The following is an 18,869-nucleotide window of genomic DNA, read 5'->3' as shown; positions in this document are numbered from 1 at the left end:
TCATGCAACTCTCTAGCTAGGGCTTTGTCTCATCCACTAGTGCATGAGTTCTGCGAAGCACAGCCTAGAGCCTATATTAAGTGCTCAGCAAACATTTATTGAATGAGTGAGGGAGGAAAGCAAGGTTAGAGTCTGCAAAAGGAAATCAGCCTCCTAGGAGACTTTCCAGAAAGGCAGCGGAGACAGGCAGTAGAGATAGAGCTGACTGGGTTGGAGCTGAACTCGGAGCTGGCATGGCATAGACCAACTCACAGAACTGCTGGAACAGGGAGTGAGTTAGCCAGGAAGCTGAGCAGGGAATCTAGAATGGGCTGTGTAGATGCTGCTACCTATAGCCAGAGAAGCCATGGTCTGTGACCTGTCACCTCCTGCCATTCCAAGGACCTAGCTCAGAACTCAGAGCTCCAGGATAGTCCTAGGGATCTTGGCAGCCAAGTCTTAACTGGCTTAACTGGGAGCTTCCTGCCGCGACCCCCTAATTTTCCTCCTGATGCCTTTGAGGAAAGAAACCTAGGGCAACAAGCTGTGTATCAACAGGCTTGGGTTCCAGTTGTCTAGAATGAAGTCTGGTCACTTAACCTTCTTGGGTCTTTGTGATCTTCATTTTTCAGATGTGGACACTGAATCTTCAGATGGGAGGAATCTTCAGATGGGAGGAATCTTCAAAGACCGACTGTAATTAATTAGTGTAGTCAATAGGGATGTAAAGTTTATGGTTAGACTGCTTGGGGTTGAATCCCCGCTCTAGTACTTACAAGTTGGACAACTTTGACCAAATTAACCTCTTCGTGCTTCAGTTTCCTCATGTGTGAAATAGGGAAAAGTAATGAAGCCTACCCGATAAGGATACAAGGATTTAATGAGATTATACAAGATTATACATGTAAAGTGATTAAAATGATACCTGGTCCGTGGCACATGATCTGTAATTGTTAGCTGTTGCTGCCTTTATTACTCTCAAGGGAGGAGTAAGGTATGGTTTAATCCTGGCTATATCATTTCTCAGCTGGGGGTCTTGGGCAAGTCGCTTATCTCATAGCCACTATTTCTTCACTGTCAAATGGGAATAGCCTTTCTCAGGGTCATGGTTTGGATGAATGAAATGATGTTTAAAAGTGGGAGATCTACAGTAGACATTCATTACAGACTAATAACCAGAATCTGAATTAGTCAAGCTCTTACTGTGATAAATCTGTGACAAACAACCCCTGAATCTCTGTGTCTTCTTACCACAAATATTTATTTCTCTTTGGCGAGTTTGAGGCTTGGCTGGTCTGGCTCAGCTTCAGGCTTGCCCCAGGTGTCTCTCCAGCAAGACAAGTGGCTCCGGGCAAGCTCTTCTCATGGCAGAGGGCAGAAGCTCTAAGAAGGGTGGAGGTCAGGTGCGGTGGCTCACACCTGTAATCCCAGCACTTTGGGAGGCTGAGATGGGCAGATTGCCTGAGGTCAGGAGTTCAAGACCAGCCTGGCCAACATGGTGAAACCCTATCTCTACTAAAAATATAAAAATTAGCCGGGTGTGGTAGCAGGTGCCTGTAATCCCAGCTACTTGGGAGGCTGAGGCAGGAAGATCACTTGAACTCGGGAGGTGGAGGTTGCAGTGAGCCAAGATCGTGCCACTGCACTCTAGCCTGGGCAACAAGAGCGAAACTCCGTCTCAAAAGAAAAAAAAAAAAAAAAAGAATGGTGGTGTTTTGTCTTTAAACAGGCTACACTGTCACTGCCACCCACATCCCATTAGCTAAAACAGGTCTCCTCGCCAAGCCCAAGTCACTGGGGCAGGATGTACACTCTCCCTGAGGGAAGCCACTGTAAGCATGGGGTGGGGAGGGGAAAGGAACAATTGTAGGCAAATAATCCAATCTACAATATTATCTGTGTTAACTGTCTGAAGCTATATGTAGATGGGGAAACTGAGGCCCAGAAAGAGGAACAGAAATATCCAAGGTTGCTCGGAGTCAGTGACTCCCAGATAGTTCTCCTTCCCCTCTCCAAGACCTCAGTCTATATCCATGTAGTTAGCATTTGGTACTTTTGAGTCAACCGTTCAAGCATTTGAATCCTATGGGAAGGACAAGGAGGGTGAGGAAGTAGAATCCCTTCCATCTTCCAGTGGGGCAAACAGAAGCCCAGAGTGCAGAAGGAAGCACCTGTCATCATACTGCAAGGTCAAGAGAACAGGGAAAGAAGACCAAGGATTCCGAAGTTTACCTCCACAGTGGACTTCCCAGTCCCTCAGTCTTGTGCTGGACACAAGAGGCCCAGCAGATAGAGCAGGGAATTTGCCACCTCCTTCCTGGGAGGAAAGTGGGAGAGTCAGGAATCCAGCTGTCCCTTGGGATGACTGTCATTCCCTCATTGACCCCTTCTCCCCACAATAAACACTCATTAAACCCTGACTGCCTACTGGACCCAGGAGAAACTGAGGTGAGTGAGGTGGAGAGAGACCCACCACAATAATGACATCCCGACGACTTGAACAACATTTCCCCAAATTTTGGGCAATTTGCAGTGACCTTAGTATGTACCTGGATGCAGTGTCAGGCAACATGGACTCTTGGAGGGAGAAAGTCATACCCTTCTCAAGCCTTCTGATTACCCCAGGGAGAAAGTCTCAGCTTAGACATTTGCATCTTTTTTTTTTTTTTTTTTTTTTTGAGACGGAGTCTCGCTGTGTCACCCAGGCTAGGGTGCAATGGTGGGATCTCGGCTCACTGCAAGCTCTGCCTCCTGGGTTCACGCCATTCTCCTGCCTCAGCCTCCCCAGTAGCTGGGACTACAGGCGCCGGCCGTCACACCCGGTTAATTTTTTGTATTTTTAGTAGAGACGGGGTTTCACCATGTTAGCCAGGATGGCCTCGATCTCCTGATCCACCTGCCTCGGCCTCCCAAAGTGCTGGGATTACAGGCGTGAGCCACCGTGCCTGGCTGATGTTTGTATCTTTAACCCTTTAAATCTTCATTGATTAAAACATAGACTGGCCATGCGCGGTGGCTCACATAAGTAATCCCAGCACTTTGGAAGGCTGAGGCAGGTGGATCACTTGAGGCCAGGAGCTTGAGACCAGCCTGGCCAACATGGTGAAAACCTGTCTCTGCTAAAAATGCAAAAATTAGCCAGGCATGGTGGTGGGCACCTGTAATCTCAACTACTAGGGAGGCTGAGGCAGAAGAATCTCTTGAACCCGGGAGACGGAGGTTGCAGTGAACCAAGATCGTGCCACTGTGCTCCAGCCTGGGCAACAGGACAAGACTGTGTCTCAAAAAACAAAAAACCAAAAACATAGAGTTAGTACAGGCTTCAGGCTCAGTCTTGGCAGGTGGCTATAGCTAGAGTTTAATAACACTATTTAATATCATTTAATCTGATAATGATTTACTTTAATGGAACTGAGCTGTTTCCACTGCATTTGTTTTCATAGTTCCATTTGTGGCAATTGATCTCATTTATCTCATTTATAGTAGTGATATCAATTTTCTTTTGAAATGAATTTAGATACAAAAGTGAGTCATTTAAAGAAAACATTAAGTAAATGGTGGTACAGGCACCATGCAACCTATCATGGTGCTGTTTTGTAGGTATGGTGAAAATCATGAAAGAGGCGAATGATGTTTGGAAAACTCTGCTAGAATATTCATTCTGGATGGTTGGGCTGCCTGAGGGAGAGGTCAGGGTCTGCCGGAATTGGGCATTTTTGGTGGAGGAAGCAGCATGTACGGATTGGTGTGAAAGTGTTAGGAAGGGTGGGAAGCTCGTATGGCAGTGGTGCAGGGTACTGGGTTGATACAGAGGGCTTCCTCCGAGCTCAGGCTATGGACTTTGACTCCCAGGAGGAGAAACCAGGGGTGGATGGGTTGCAGGGAAGAGGCCAGTGTTTATCAGAAGGCTGGAACCACCACTGGTAGAGATAGTGCTGTCCAGCGGGCAGGGCCCCAGGCCTCCCATCGTGAACTCTTTCCGCTGGTCCCCAGCTTAGGTTGCAGAGCCACAGATCCTAAATCAGAATTAGCCTGAGGAAGGAGAAAGAAAGGGTTAATTCCTTCCCATAATAGGGCTCTGGTTTCTGGCCTTGGTCTCCCATCCATGCCCCACCAGCTCAGCTCTGGTTGCCACCAAGGCAGGACTCCTCCGACCCCTTCAAAAGGGCAAACTGAAGCCCAGAGCAGTTTAGGGCTGTCATCCAGGTGCCACAGCAAGCTCAAGAAGAGAACCAAGGGCACCCGGGTCCTCTGTCATCCTAGCAGGACTCCCCCAACCCCAATCCAATTCCCTAATCCTGTCCATGGGAGGCCCTGACTTCTGGGGAGGCATCCTGTCAAGCTTGTAGCAATGAAGAAAGTATTAGAGCTGGGGCTCAGAGAGGGAAGGCACCTGCCCTGGGCACCCAGGAGCCATACCTCTGGCAGGATCTCGGCAATCCCGGCCGCAGGCGCTGTGGCAACATCGCTTTTTGCCTGAGCAGTCTGAGTCCTTGTGACAAAGGTGGTTCATGGGGCTGAGGCAGCGCAGTTGGTCCTTGGGGCAGCTGCCCAGCTTCACTGCAACACAGGAAACTGGGTGAGCTCTGTCCTTGCCCACCGGCCCTGGAGCTTGGGGCTTGGGTGGTCAGCAAGGTGGAGGGGGGCATTTACCAGAGACCCTGGGGACGCACTGGCGGAAGCAAGCTCTGTAGCAGCACTTCCTGGTCAAGGGACACTGGCTGTCTTCCACGCACTGGTCGGGTACCGATAGGAGGCAGGGCCCATCATCTGGCGGGCAGCCCCCCGATTTCCCTGTAAGAGAATCTCCCAATATTGCCGCTGGAGGAAGCTCACGGTTATGTAATAAGTGCTGACCTGGGAATGACAAGATCTGAATTCTCCATCCCTTGCTTCTTGCCTGTCTTTTGGCTAGTTGCTTTTTTTTGTTTGTTTGTTTATAATGACTCCAAGCCTCAGTTTTCTGGCTGTGAAATGGGAAGCTGGGCTAGTTTGAGACTCAGGTGGCACAAATGATAGGGGAAAATGAAGCCCAACATCTCCACTGTGGCCAATAAGGCCATGCCTGGTCTGGGCCCTGCCCATCTCTCTAGCCCCATCCTCTACTGCCCTTCCACTCAGTGCCTCCTGATCTGCTCCAAGCAGGGCTCTTGCTCTGGCTGCATCCTTTGCCTAGTGTCCTTCTTCTATACTCCATTCGCCTGGTCAGCTCATTAGGACTCAGCAGAAACATCGCATCCTGAGAAGACCCTAGTTCTCTGACCCCACGTTAACTAGGTCAGCACCCCCCGCACCCCCCACACACTCATTTCTTTCCTCCAGAGTTTGTGACGCTGCATCTGTTTGTCTGTGTCTCTCACTTGGCTGGAGGTTATGAGAATAGACACCCTGCTAGCTTTGCTCACCATCGGTCCATATCACAGCACTTGGCGCACAACAGTGGGTGCTCAGTGACTTGGAGGGTTTTGAAGTGAGGACCAGCATTGCATGTGCATCAGCAGTGGCCAGCCTGGTGCACTGTCACAGCCACAGCTGGCCACGTCTGCACTGTTGCGTTCATCACTGTTGCAAATGGCATGGTTTCAAGGATCGGGTATTAACTCTGTCTCCGAGGCACTCCTCTGAATGGTATAGAGTGTTCCGTCCCAGAGCTTACCTAACCATTCTTCTTGCTGGGATTTTGGGCCATGTTCAGATTTCATGCACAAAGCTGGAAATCAGTATCCTCCTCCATGTAGAGGAGGAAATCAAGGCCTGAAAGGGGCAGTGACTTGTTCAGACCCACATGGGCTGGGCTTAGGACTCCCAGGACCCGGCTCCCTCTGACCTCTGTGAGTCTCCACCCTGAGCTGTCTTTGAGCTGTAGGGATGGAGCAGGTCCCAGGCCTTCAATTCAATCCAGCATCAGAGAAAATGTTCAAGAGCTCCGAGGGGCAGCTGGATCTGGTGCTGTGACTTTACCTCTATGTCCGCCCCTCCCCCTTAGCCCCCTGCCTGGGTGCTGGCTGCACACATAAGTAGGCACCTTGCTCACATCACGTGCTCTAAGTCAACTTCAGCTGTCAGATCGGGTTGGTTTAAATTGAATTGCTGCCCCCTGCTGGACAAAGAGAGGCTTGGCGTGGGGAGGGGGGAAAAGTGTGGGTTTGGGGTGGTGGGGGTGATGGCAGGGCTCCTTCTGGGAAACTGTCTGAGGTCCAAGGTTTAGCCCTGAATTCACAAGTCCAAGCCAAAGGTGCGCAGGTGCGCAGGTGCCCACCAAAGGGTGGGCCAAACGGAGCTGCCTGCACTCAAAGCTGGTGGAGCCGGGTGGGTCAGGCAGGGAGAGCTTCTGTGGTGAGGGGCCTGGAGCTGGCCTTGGGGAATGGATTGATAGGGATGAGGCATGGCAGCTGGCATTTCCAGTGGAAGAACTGCGATAGCTGCAATGTGGAGGTGGGGATAAAAGCCTGGCGTGTGCAGAGCCGGCGTGAGAGGCTCTGGGTGGTCACACTCACTCTGTTTGCCTGCCTTTCCTAACGTCCCTCCAAACCAGGTTCTCCACTCACAGACGTGTACATCGAGACAGACACACACACAGATGGTCATCCGGATGCATGCGCCATGGGTGTGTAGACTTAGAGAGCAAAAGAATCGTATCCAAACATGGTTAAATATATACACTTGTACACACAGACGATACACACACATAGTCAAATACACAAGCACACTTAGATCTAGACACACAATTAGCTACAGGCTTAACAATAAGAAATTGCAGAGAGTCAACTGTTTTATCTACAAAAGTAGCAATTTTACATGGTTCAACTTAATACACACATATATACATACGGACATACATCAGATAGTTATATATATGCAATATATTTATAAACACATATATAAACAGGCCGTCATGTATGTACATATGAGCTGGAACATAATCACTGTCATATACACATGCCTACCCACATAGATACATACACACAGATAGACACTCAGACACACACAGTTATGTATATAAATATATAGCATATGTGTGTGAACAGAGAGACATATATACGCATACACAGTCATATATACAGAATCATATGCACAGAGCTACACAGACACATGTATCTTCCCATTACCACATAACCACTGACAGCATTTAATTAGGCACTTGCTGTTTATCAGGGGCTATGCCAGGCTCTTTGTATCAGAGACACCCAGACGTTTGAGTGAGAAGGGGCGGAATGGGGAGCTCTTACAAACAGAGGTGGCTGGGCTTCCACAGGCAACAAACTGAGGCTTCCCTTCCCTTGGCTTCGTCACCTTCCTCCATTGTCTGAAATTCTACCAACAGCTCGGCAATGTCTCATGGGAGAGAAACCAGTGGGGGACAAGGTGTGGTGAGCTGGGAGAGAGACAAGCATGTCACACCTGCCCATGCAGAGTGGCCCTGCGCAGGCTTGGTTTCTGCTGTGCCAGCTCTTTGCCTCTGAGCAGCTGGGCTGAATATTGGGGTGTGCTCCCTGGGAACACAGTGACTCTGCCAAATCACCCACTTATGCTGTGCTTACTGTGTGCCAGGCCCTTATTCCTCCAGACACTATTTACTCCGGAGAGAGAGGCATGGGACCTGATTTTACAAGGAGTAAGTCTCCAGACCTGTCCTGTTGCCTTCCAGGAGTGCCCTGCCTGGAAGTCCTAATAAACTCATGCACTTGCCAATCTGGCCTTGCCTAAGTCGTTCTTTGTTCTCTCAGCTCCTTGCTACGTTGGGGGTGCATTCTCCTGTACAGTCCTGGGTTTTTGCTGTAATAGTTGGTAAGGTGAATGTTTCTGATTTCAAATCCTTGCATTCAAATGCCACGTTTGGCACTAACTCAAGAGTCGGTCTTTGACCTTGTTAAGTGGCTCCCCACTACGCCTCAATTTTCCTCATCTGCAAAATGGGGATAAAAATAGTCCCGTCCTCATAGCATCGCATGGAGGAGTTACGTGGTGATGGTGCATGAATCACAGTCAACACGGGGTCCAGCCTTGGAGCTCACCAGTGTACTTCCTTCCTCAGCCTGTCCCCATTACTGTCCCCTTTCTTTAAGGCAGGGCCAGGGTTGCACGGGTGAATGTAGGTTAGAGTGTCCCAGCCCCAGAAGAGGACGGAGGTGGAGGCCTCACCCAGATCAGGAGTCACCTGTCTAGCCACTCAGCAGCCCTCCCTCACCTGTCAGCAGGCCAGCCCCAGCCTTGTCAGGGGTGGGAATGGGGACAGGAGGTTGGGGGCGATGAGAGTTAGACAGAGCTTCCTCCCCACAAAGCCCAGATCCCAGAAGCCACACCCTCTCCTCAATTCCCAAGTCCTTTCCACAGATGGGGTGGTGGACCCACTGACCCAGTCACGCCACAGTCCAGCAGGCGCAGACAGGGTCCCTCCCCACACCTGGAGGCACAGAGACACACATGGACAGGCACCAAGCTCAGACACGTGCATGCAGCCATTCCTAAGCATACGTGTGCAGACAGAGCTTTGCACAGACAAGCAGGCACAAAGACACACGTCTACACAGACAGGCACATGTATTCCCCGCCCCGTCACCCCCTAACATACAGACAGGCACACACAAGCGCTGAGAAACTGGCAGAAAAGACACTTACAGATACCAACACAGGCAGGTGGACAGATACAAATGTACACAAATAAAAACACAGTCTTCTGAAAGCACTAAGAATCAGGCATCCACACATACACGCACATCACACGCACACACCCCACAGGGCATTACCTGCCTTCCCCCAAACCTTACTCTCTCTAGAGAAGTAGAGACAATCTGGTCCCCACAGCAGAGGGATTTCCCGCACTCACCTCCCTTCTTCCTGCCAAAGACAGCAGGCAGCTGACTCCCCACAGCCAGGAGGGTCCCCAGAAGGAGGAGGCTCTGGATCCTCATATTTCTGCTGCCGGCTCAGGGCCCAGGCCCCCCAGATTAACAGCTGCAGCCTCAGGGAAGCCAGAGAAACTTAGTCAGGAGAGGAAAGAGAGGGGTGTGGAGTGACACCGTGCCTGCTTCATCTTGGCCCCACCCCCTGAGGGCCCGGAGGCCTCAGTGCAGGGGATGCTGTCACAGTAGCTGAAGATAGGGTGGTGGCACATCCTGCATGTGGGGGACTCAGATCCAGTCTTGCCTGTATCGGTGACTTGGGCTGTGATCTTGGGCAAGTCTTGTCTCTCTGGGCCTCAGTTTTTTCATCTGTATACAGGGTGAAGGTTGTTGAGTCAGATGCTTGCTTTCCCGGCTCTCAGAGATGTTGAAGCCCCAGTGATGTCTAGGCAGCGGGTAGAGGTCAGCTTTGAGTAACAAAGGAGTGGGGGTTTGCAGAGTTCTGGATGCCTAGGAAGGGAGAAGGCATTAGGGTTAGGCCAGAGCTTGCAGCCAAAGAAGGCTGGCCCAGGTTGGCATAATGAGTGAGGCCAGCCCTGGCCTCTCCTCTTGGGTCCTGTGGATGGGAGAAAGACCACCGCGCCTTCGGTGAGATCACCAGTGGCTTCTGGTAGAACTGCCCTCTTCCTGGAGCTGGCTTGGCTGTCAAGGGTGGGGGAGCATGGCTTTGGGCTTGGCCGTTTGCTGGTCACAGCGGATGCGTGGCCACTGAAACCTTTTCTCTGGCCCTAAGGGATCCTGAGCAAAAAAATGTCATCTCATCCAGGGACCCCCACCTTAGATTTCGTATCTCTGATGTTGGCTCCTGCATTTGGTAGAAGAGAGGGAGCTGAGACTTGACATCCTAAGGGACATCCTAAACAGAAACTCCATCGAGGTACATTCTCTCAGCCTTCCTATTTGAAAGACGAGGAAACTGTGAGATAGAGATGAGAGGCGACTGGCCCAAGGACATGCAGCTAATTCCTGACTAAGCTGGGACTTCCCACTGTGGCCTCCCCATCATCCTCATTCAGTTCCTGGGTTTTAAAAGCAGGTCAATGCCTCAACTGATCCTGAGAAAGGAGGGTGATATTACCGGGCTTGTCTCACTTACCCATTCCAATCCAGGACAGCCCTGGCAGCAGGAAGTTCTTCCTTGGGTTTAATGTGAATCTCTCGTGCTCTCTTCTAAGCTATCAAGATAGGAGAGGCTCTGCCTTCTATGATCTGATGTTACTTTTGGAATGCTAGCACCTCCTTGGAAGCTTTATTTTGGAGGACAAATATATGACCCCTTCCTTCCTCCCTCCCTCTTTTCTTTTCCCCACTCCCTCCCTCTTTTCTTTTCTTTTCTTTCTTTCTTCCTTTCTTTCTTTCTTTCTTTCTTCTTTTTCTTTCCTTTCTTTTACTTTCTTCTTTTTCTTTCTTTCTTCTTTCTTTCCTCTTTTCTTTCTTTCTTTCTTCTTTCTTTCCTTCTTTCTTTTCTCTCTTTTCTTTCCTTTCTTTCTTTCTTTTTTCTTTTCTTTCTTTCTTTCTTTCTTTCTTTCTTTCTTTCTCTCTCTCTCTCTCTCTCTCTCTCTCTCTCTCTCTCTCTCTCCTTCTCCTTCTTCTTTCTCTCTTTCTGTCTCTGTCTTTGACAGGATGTCACTATGTCACGCAGGCTGGAGTGCACAGTGCCATCATGGCTCACTGAATCCTTGACCTCATGGACTCAAGTAGTCCTCCTGCCTCAGCCTCCTGAGTACCTGGGACTATAGGCGTGCACCCCCATATTTGGCTAGTTTTTATTTTTTGTAGAGATGGGGAGTCTTCCTATGTTGCCCAGGCTGGTCTCTAACTCTTGGACTCAAGTGATTCTCCCACCTTGGCCTCCCAAAGTGCTGGGATTACAGGGGTGAGCCACTGTGCCCAGCCATTAAATGCCCTTTTTTTTTTTTGAGACAGAGTCTTGCTCTGTCATCCAGGCTGGAGTGCAATGGGGCGATCTCTGCTCATTGCAACCTCCGTCTCCCAGGTTCTAGCAATTCTCTGCCTCAGCCTACAGAGTAGCTGGGACCACAGGCGCCCACCACCACGCTCGGCTAATTTTTTGTATTTTTAGTAGAGATAGGGTTTCACCATGTTGGTCAGGCTGGTCTTAAACTCCTGAACTCAGGTGATCCACCCACCTCGGTCTCCCAAAGTGTTGGGATTACAGGCATGAGCCACCATGCCTGGCCAATGCTTTTTAAATTAAAATTATTTTGTAGACATTTTCCTGTGCTGTGAAATGTTCTCTAAACATCATGTTTTTTGATGGCTGCATGCTGTTTTGTTAGATCTGTATGTCAAAACATCACTTCAGTAAAGTTTTTAGGGAAAAAAGATATGCCAAACATACATAATCAGTATCCTATTATGAAACATAGAGGTTTCCAATTTTCCACTCTCATAAATAAAGCTGTGATAACCATCTTTTTGTGTACATTTTGGAGTCACATCTCTGACTGTTTTCTTAAAGTAAATTTGTCAAAGTTAGAAATGCTAGGTCAAAAGGCCTTGTGATGTTTCCAGGCATTGGATATATCTGGTCAAATTAAATTTCAGAAAGGAAGTAAGTGAGTGTACAAGAGCCTTCACCTGCCCTGCAATAGGTGTCTATTGTTCTGTCTGCCCAGCATCTCTTCCTTCGGTGGAACCATTGCTCCCTGACTCCTGTCATTCTGGTTGGTTGCCGATCAGCAGGTACTTCTCCTATCAAAGCTGAGGGCACTCAATCCAGGTTACACCCACTGCACTTTTCTCCACCCTTAACTTGCCCACGCCTTCATTAGAGTCTTGAACAGAGAAGCCAGTGCTCTAAACAGAACAGTCCAAAGATCAGATGCTGTTGCTCACAGCCAAAGATCCTCAGTGGATATTCTTACTACATACAGAATATTAAAAAAATAAGTAAATAAAATCTTTGCTAATGGAAAACAATATTTCATTTTAATTTGTCTTCCTCTTCCTCTTAATACCCATGATGGTAAGCATTTCTTCATATTTGCATACTGAATGTATCCTTTCTCTGTGAATTGCCTGTTTTTGTATTTTGCTCATTTTTATTGGGGGTCCTTCTATTTTTGAGTTTTAAGAGCTGTTTATATATTAAGAATCTATTAACCTGTCATACACAAGGGGCAGTATGGTGAAGTAGTGAAAGATGTGTACTGGAGTTAGGCAGACCTAGTTTTGAATCTTGGTGCCATAGGCTCTATCTGACATTAATTTTGTAAAACCCCTGTTTATTCTTGTATACCAGTAGAGATAGAGATAATCATATATATTTTATAGGATGGTTCTGAGAACTGAATGAGATAAGCTTGATAAATACTTTAATGCTATATTGCAAATATTTGTTTCCTCGTTTTTGCTTAGTATCAAAGGATTAAATTTTAGGGTAATCAATCTTTTCATTCATATTTTCTCCTTTTATTTTTATGCTAAAAAGGCTTTTTGACTCTGATGTCAGATAAATATTCACTATATTTACTTGTTATTATTTTGTGATTTTTGAAAGATATGCTAATTCTTTAATCTAGCTGAAGTTTATCTTGGTATAGAGCGTGAAATAGGAAATATCTTTTTTGTAAGTAATTAAGCAATTGTCCTATGATCATTTAATGAATAATTTAAACTTTTGCCATTGATTAAGAATTAAAACTTTATCAATAACTTAAGTCTTGTATGTAACAGGGGCTGTTTATGGGTTTTCATTTTTTTTTTTTGAGATGGAGTCTTGCTCTGTCACCCAGGCTGGAGTGCAGTGGCACGATCTTGGCTCACTGCAACCTCCACCTGTCAGGTTCAAGCAATTCTCCTGCCTCAGCCTCCTGAGTAGCTGGGATTACAGGCGCGTGCCACTACACCTGGCTAATTTTTGTATTTTTAGTAGAGACAGGGTTTCACCATGTTGGTCAAGCTCCTTTTGATCTCCTGACCTTGTGATCTGCCCGCCTCAGCCTCCCAAAGTGCTGGGATTACAGGCATTGAGCCACCGTGCCTTGCCCATTCTTTGCTTTTGACTGTTCATTCTTATGCCAGCACAGGCGAGCATGTATTGTGGGTTCAGTTCCTGACCACTGAAATAAAGAGAATATTGCAATAATGTTTGGCTAGTTTTTATTTTTTGTAGAGGCAGGGGTCTTTCTATGTTGCCCAGGCTGGTCTCTAACTCCTGGACTCAAGTGATTCTCCCACCTTGGCCTCCCAAAATGCTGGGATTAAAGTGAGCCACGTGGATTTTTTGGTTTCCCAGTGTATTTAAAAGTTATGTTTGCACTATAGTGTAGTCTATTAAGTACACAATAACATTTGTCTAAAATAAATATATACCTTAATATAAAAATACTTTATTGCTAAAATATGCTAATAATCACGTAAGCCTTCAGTGAGTCATCATGTTTCTGCTGGTGGAGGGTGTTACCTTGATGTTGAGGCTGCTGAATGATCAGGGTAGTGGTTTCTGAAGGATAGGTTGACTGTGGCAATTTAAAAAAATAAGACAACTATGAAGTTTGCTACATCCATGGACTGTTCCTTTTTTTCAACTTTCATTTTAGAATTAGGGGGTACATGTGCAGGTGTGATACAAAGGTATATTGTGAAAGATTTCTCTGTAGCATGCAATGCTGTTTGATAATATTTTATGCACTGTACATCCTCTTTCAAAATCAGAGTCATGGCATGGTGCAGTGGCTCATGCCTGTAATCCCAGAGCTTTGGGAAGCCAAGGCAGGAGTATCACTTGAGCCCAAGAGTTTGAGACCAGCCTGGGCAACACAGTGAGGCTCTACCTTTACAAAAAATTAAAAAATTAGCTGGATGGTGGTGCATGCATATAGTCCTACCCCCTCGGGAGGCTGAGGTAAGAGGATTGTTTGAGCTCAGGAGTTCAAGTTTACAGTAAGCTATGATCATGCCACTGCACTCCAGTCTGGGCAACAGAGCAAGACCCTGTCTCTGAAAACAACAACAACAACCAACAGTTGGAATCAATTCTCTCAAACCCTGCTGTGTTATCAACTAAGTTTACGTAATATTTTAAATTCTTGGTTTTGTCATTTCAGCAATGTTCACAGCATCTTTACTAGGAGTAGATTCTATCTCTCAAAACCACTTTCTTTGCCCATCTATAAGAAGCAACACCTCATCCATTCGGGTTTTATCATAAGATTGTAGCAATTCAGTCACATCTTCAGGCTCCACTTCTAATTCTAGTTCTTTTGCTATTGCCACCACATCTGCAGCGACGACTTTCTCAACTGAAGTCTTGAACCCCTCAAAGTCATTCATGAGAGTTGAAATCAACTTCTTCCATACTCCTATTCATGTTGATATTTTGACCTACTCCCATGAATCATGAATGTTCTTAATAGCAGTTAGACAGTGAGCCCTTTCCAGAAGGTTTTGTTTACTTTGCCCAGATCCATCAGAAGAATCACCATCTGTGGCAGCTATAGCTTTATGAGATGTATTTCTTAAATAATAAAACTTGAAAATTAAAACTACTCCTTGATCTGCAGAATAGATGTTGTGTTAGCAGGCATGAAAATATTAATCATCTTGTGCATCTCTATCAGAGCTCTTGGGCTATCAATTGCATTGTCAATAAGCAGAAATATTACAAAAGGAAAGTAGAAATCTTTTTTTTGTGAGCAGTAGGTCTTAACGGTGGGCTTAAAATATTCACTAAACTATGCCGTAAATGGATGTGCTGTCATCCAGGCTGTGTTGTTCCACTTATAGAGCACAGGCAGAATAGATTTAGCTTAATTCCTAAAGGCTCTAGGATTTTTGGAATAGTAAATGAGCATTGGCTTTAACTTAAAGTCACCAACTACACTAGTCCCTGGTAAGAGAGTCAGCCTGTCCTTTGAAGGTTTGAAGCCAAGCATTGACTTCTCTCTAGCTATGAAAGTCCTAAATGGCCTCTTCTTCTAATAAAAGACTGTTTCATCTACATTGAAAATCTATTGTGTAGCGTAGCCACCTTCATCAATTATCTTGTGTAGATCTTCTGAAGAATTTGCTGCAGCTTCTCCATCAGCACTTGCTGCTTTACTTTACACTTTTATGTTATGGAGATGTCTTCTTTCCTTAAATCTTGTGAACCAACCTCTGGTAACTTCAAACTTTTCTTACACAGCTTCCTCACCTCTCAGCTTTCATAGAATTGAAAAAAGTTAGGGCCTTGCTCTGGATTAGGCTTTGGCTAAGGGGATGCTGTGGCTGTTTTGATTTTTTTATCCAAACCACTAACATTTTCTCCATATTAGCAATAAGTCTGTTTCACTCACCATTTGTGTGTTCGCTGGAGTAGCTGTTTTAATTGCCTTCAATAACTTTTCCTTTGCATTCACAACTTGGCTAACTGGTAAAAGAGGCCTAGCTTTAGACCGTTTTTGGTTTTCAACATGCCTTCCTCACTAAGGTTAATCATTTCTAGCTTTTTTTTTATTTAAAGTGAGAGACATGACTCTTCCTTTCACCTGAACACTTAAAGGCCACTGTAAGATGATTAATTGGCCTTATTTCAGCATTGTTGTGTTCCAAGGGAGAGAAACAGAGAATGGCTGGTTGGGGGAGAAATCAGAACATATGCGATATTTATCGATCAAATTCACTGTCTTATGTAGGCACAGTTTATGGCACTCTGAGACAATTAGAATAGTATCATCAAAGATCACTGATCACAGACCAACATAACAGATGTAATAATAATGAAAAAAATTGAAATATTGTGAATATTACCAAAATGTGACACAAAGACACATAGTGAGCACATGCTGTTGGAAACATGCGGCCAATGTACTTGCTTGGTGTAGGGTTGCCACAAACCTTCAATTTGTAAAAAATGCAACGACTGCAAAGCGCAATAAAACAAGGTATGCTTGTATTGTGGTTGTAATTGTTGTAGCTCCGTAATATGTTTTAGTGACTGGTAGTATCCATTACCCTTCATTAGTATACATTTTCAGTTTTCCAGGTTACAAGTATTTTATTGTTCCATGTGAACCTAATGATCATTTTGTTAAGTTGCAAAAACTTAAAAAATAAAAACCCTTGTTTTTATGATAAAACGTTTTAAAAAATGCACAAAAGAACAGCCGATACTTTTATGGAGCCTACACATCCATCATCCAGATTCAACAATGAACCATTTTACAAGAATTCCTTCATGCATATCCCCACCTCTTTTTTGGCTGAAGTATTTTAAGGTAAATCCAACCCATCTTATACTTTACTTTTAAATACTTCAGTGTGCATCTCTAAAACCTAAGGACACTTTCTCACATAATCACAATACTCCTGTCACACCTAAGAAAATTAACTGCAGTTTCTTAACATCATCTAATATTCTATTTGCATCTTGTTTTTCTTATTGTCTCAAAAGTGACTGTATGGTTGTTGGTGCACATATTGCATTGGCTGTAATGTATCTGAAGTTTCTTTTAATCTAGAACAATCTCTCCAACTCTTTTTTATTCTCCTTTCCTCCCTCCTTCTTCTTCATGCTATTGACTTGTTGAACAAAACAGACAAATTGTTCTTTAGAATGTCTCATGTTGCTTCCCTGTGATGTTTTTCATCTTCTTTGTCCTTCACGTTTCCCATAGATGAATGCTAGCTGTAGAGGCTTGGTGAGGTTCATGCTCAACTGTCTTGGCAGGAGCCCTTCTTGAATGATGCTGTGTGTTTTGTGTTGCATCACCTCAGGAGGAACGGAGGTCTGCTTTACCCATTTTTAGCATTGTGGAGACAGATTAATGTGTTTTCGGTGTGCACCTGAATCCTCAAGTTGTAAACTTGTGTTTCCCCTGTTACAAGCTGTAAATATACCATGGGCTGATGAAATGGTGCCCTGTAAATATTCAGAAGCCATGGATGATCATTGCCAGAATCAATTATTTCATTAGGGTTTGCAAAACCCAGTGGGTTTTAATTTTAATTAAATTTATACCTTGGTCAGGTATAAATTATGCTGACCAAGATGAACATTTTGTGGAGGCTTCCTGCTTGGGGAAGAGTGTATCTTTTAAAAAACATTTATTTATTTATTTATTCTGTAGAAAAGTTTAGTCTATTTATCCAGATCTTTTAAAATGTCATTTAATAAAGTTTCAGGGTTTTCTTTCAGAAAATTTCTGTACATCTCTAGATTTGTTTATTTGTAGGTATTTTATATTTTATTCACTTTGATAATGTTGAATAGATATTTTTTTTTTTACTATTAGGTTGTCTTAGCTGGTTTGGGCTGCTATAACAAATTACCATAGACTGGGTGGATTATAAACAGCAAATATTTATTTCTTACAGTTCTAGAGGCTGGGAAGTTCAAGATCACGGCACCAGCAGATTCAGCATCCGGTGAGGACCAGTTTCTCATCTCTGACAGCACCTTCTAGCTGTGATCACACATTGCAGAAGGGCAAGGCAGCTCTTTGGGGTCTCTTATAAGGGCACTGATTTCATTCATGAGGGGTCCATTCATGAGCATTAGGGAGGAGGACCAGGTAGAGAGGGAAAGTACAGTCCCTGGGGTCTGGACTTTTCATGACTCTTCCCTCTTTTTGGGGAAAAGGACTTCAAGCTCAGGTTTTCTTTGGTGGGGGTGGGTATTGCTTCTTCCATATTCCAAGTCTCAGGACACTCAGGGGCAGGTGCCAAGTGAGAGTGACCCCCAGAGGTGGAAAGGACCCAGCCTCATTTCTGAGGACACCTGGTAGAGGAGGAGCCTGGAGACTTGGCCTCCCATCCTGGCTCTGGGTATGGCCTTGACACGTCTTCATCCTTGTTTCCTCCTTTGGACAATGGAGATGTTCAGACTAGTTGGTCTCTGACGGCCCTGCCAGCTTTAGCCATCCCTCCTCACACCAGCTAAAAGGAATAATTCCTCCGAAATTTCATGGGTCAGATAGAGGCAGGGGAAGGGACAGCCCCAGCCCTGGGAGGCAGGTCTCCTTACCTTCTTCCAGTTCCTTCACAGGAATCACACACTTGAAGCCACAGTGCAGGTAACAACACTTCCTTTCCCCCAGACAGTCCTGGTCTGTGTGACACTGGGGAGGATCGGACTTGAAGCAGCGTATGTTGTCAGCTGGGCAAACTCCCGCTTTCTCTATACCTAGTGGAGGAAGCCACAAGGTGAGATGAGAACTCCAGCCCCAGAGGGCCCCTCAGGACCTCTCCCCAGCCCAGCCCCACCCAGCTCCACCATGTCTGCTCACCCTCTTTAACTCCTTCCACAGCCACCAGGGTCACAAGAGCGAGAGACACCATGAGGACCAAGAAGCTACTGGACCCCATGTTGCCAGGCAGGTGCTTGGCTGGGAGCTGGGCTGAGCCTGGCTTTATAGTGTCCCTGCTGGGCGTGCCAGTGGGTGGAGCTGAAGGCTCAAAATGGCAAGGGAGGCTGCACTTCCCAGCTCTGTTTGGAAATGGCCCCTTTTGAGGAGGGACTTGGGGCTTTCCCTAAGGCTCTGCACTGGAATAGATGAAGAAATCCAACAGCGACCCTCGTTCTTTGCACGACGAGAAGAAATGGCCACCTGATTGACCATTAGGTGCCACCAGGGCCAAACTGTCTTATGGAAGGAGGAAAAGAAGCACAGAAAGGGCATGAAATTACTCAAGTTCACACACGAGGCAATGGCAGGGCCAGACTCCCTCAACTCCACCATGTTCTCTATCAGTCCCTCTTCAAGCCTGATTCACCTGGGACCAAAATCTTCCCTCCTTCCTGTGCTGCCTCGGACTTGTTCTCAGTTCTCTCCTCACCGCAAGGAAGAATCTGAATGGCGGTGCTTAAAATGTCTGTCCTGAACATTCACTCTCAGCCTTGCGCTCCAGCACCATGTGCTCCTTCTCCCCGCCAAACTCATGTGGCCTGGAGGAAAGCAGATCTTGGACCTGTCACCAGATGTGTGACTTTGAAAGCGGCTTCACCTTTCTAAGCCTCCGTTTCCTCATTCATACAATGAG

The 18,869-nt window shown here is 46.1% G+C and overlaps 2 protein-coding genes across 2 annotated transcripts; both read right to left on the bottom strand.

The window, feature by feature from the left end:
* Positions 1-3,479: 3,479 nt before the first annotated feature.
* On the bottom strand, positions 3,480-8,981 carry WFDC5 (WAP four-disulfide core domain 5). Its single transcript, XM_003253621.3, has 4 exons — positions 8,807-8,981; positions 4,633-4,773; positions 4,399-4,539; positions 3,480-4,011 (listed from the first exon to the last, which is right to left on the bottom strand). The coding sequence occupies exons 1-4, from the start codon at positions 8,889-8,891 to the stop codon at positions 4,007-4,009; spliced, it is 372 nt and encodes a 123-aa protein (XP_003253669.1). The 5' UTR covers positions 8,892-8,981; the 3' UTR covers positions 3,480-4,006.
* An 8,189-nt stretch (positions 8,982-17,170) lies between these two features.
* On the bottom strand, positions 17,171-18,206 carry WFDC12 (WAP four-disulfide core domain 12). The gene is made up of 3 exons (XM_003253622.1): positions 18,116-18,206; positions 17,854-18,012; positions 17,171-17,689 (listed from the first exon to the last, which is right to left on the bottom strand). The coding sequence occupies exons 1-3, from the start codon at positions 18,192-18,194 to the stop codon at positions 17,592-17,594; spliced, it is 336 nt and encodes a 111-aa protein (XP_003253670.1). The 5' UTR covers positions 18,195-18,206; the 3' UTR covers positions 17,171-17,591.
* Positions 18,207-18,869: the final 663 nt, after the last annotated feature.

This window comes from Nomascus leucogenys, chromosome 13, assembly GCF_006542625.1.
Source record: "Nomascus leucogenys isolate Asia chromosome 13, Asia_NLE_v1, whole genome shotgun sequence".
Lineage (NCBI taxonomy): Eukaryota > Metazoa > Chordata > Mammalia > Primates > Hylobatidae > Nomascus > Nomascus leucogenys.
Note: the sequence above shows the minus strand (reverse complement) of the source record. Positions and strands in the feature narration are given on the sequence as shown.

Bases quoted from the DNA above. Each gene is read 5' to 3' on its own strand.
- WFDC12 (XM_003253622.1), bottom strand. From the start codon at position 18,194: ATGGGGTCCAGTAGCTTCTTGGTCCTCATGGTGTCTCTCGCTCTTGTG. The intron at 18,013-18,115 runs GTGAGCAGACAT...TTCCTCCACTAG, and splicing joins TGTGGAAGGAGTTAAAGAGG to GTATAGAGAAAGCGGGAGTT. The intron at 17,690-17,853 runs GTAAGGAGACCT...CATTGTCCAAAG, and splicing joins TGTGAAGGAACTGGAAGAAG to GAGGAAACAAGGATGAAGAC.
- WFDC5 (XM_003253621.3), bottom strand. From the start codon at position 8,891: ATGAGGATCCAGAGCCTCCTCCTTCTGGGGACCCTCCTGGCTGTGGGG. The intron at 4,774-8,806 runs GTGAGTGCGGGA...ATTCTCTTACAG, and splicing joins CTTTGGCAGGAAGAAGGGAG to GGAAATCGGGGGGCTGCCCG. The intron at 4,540-4,632 runs GTAAATGCCCCC...CCTGTGTTGCAG, and splicing joins GTGCGTCCCCAGGGTCTCTG to TGAAGCTGGGCAGCTGCCCC.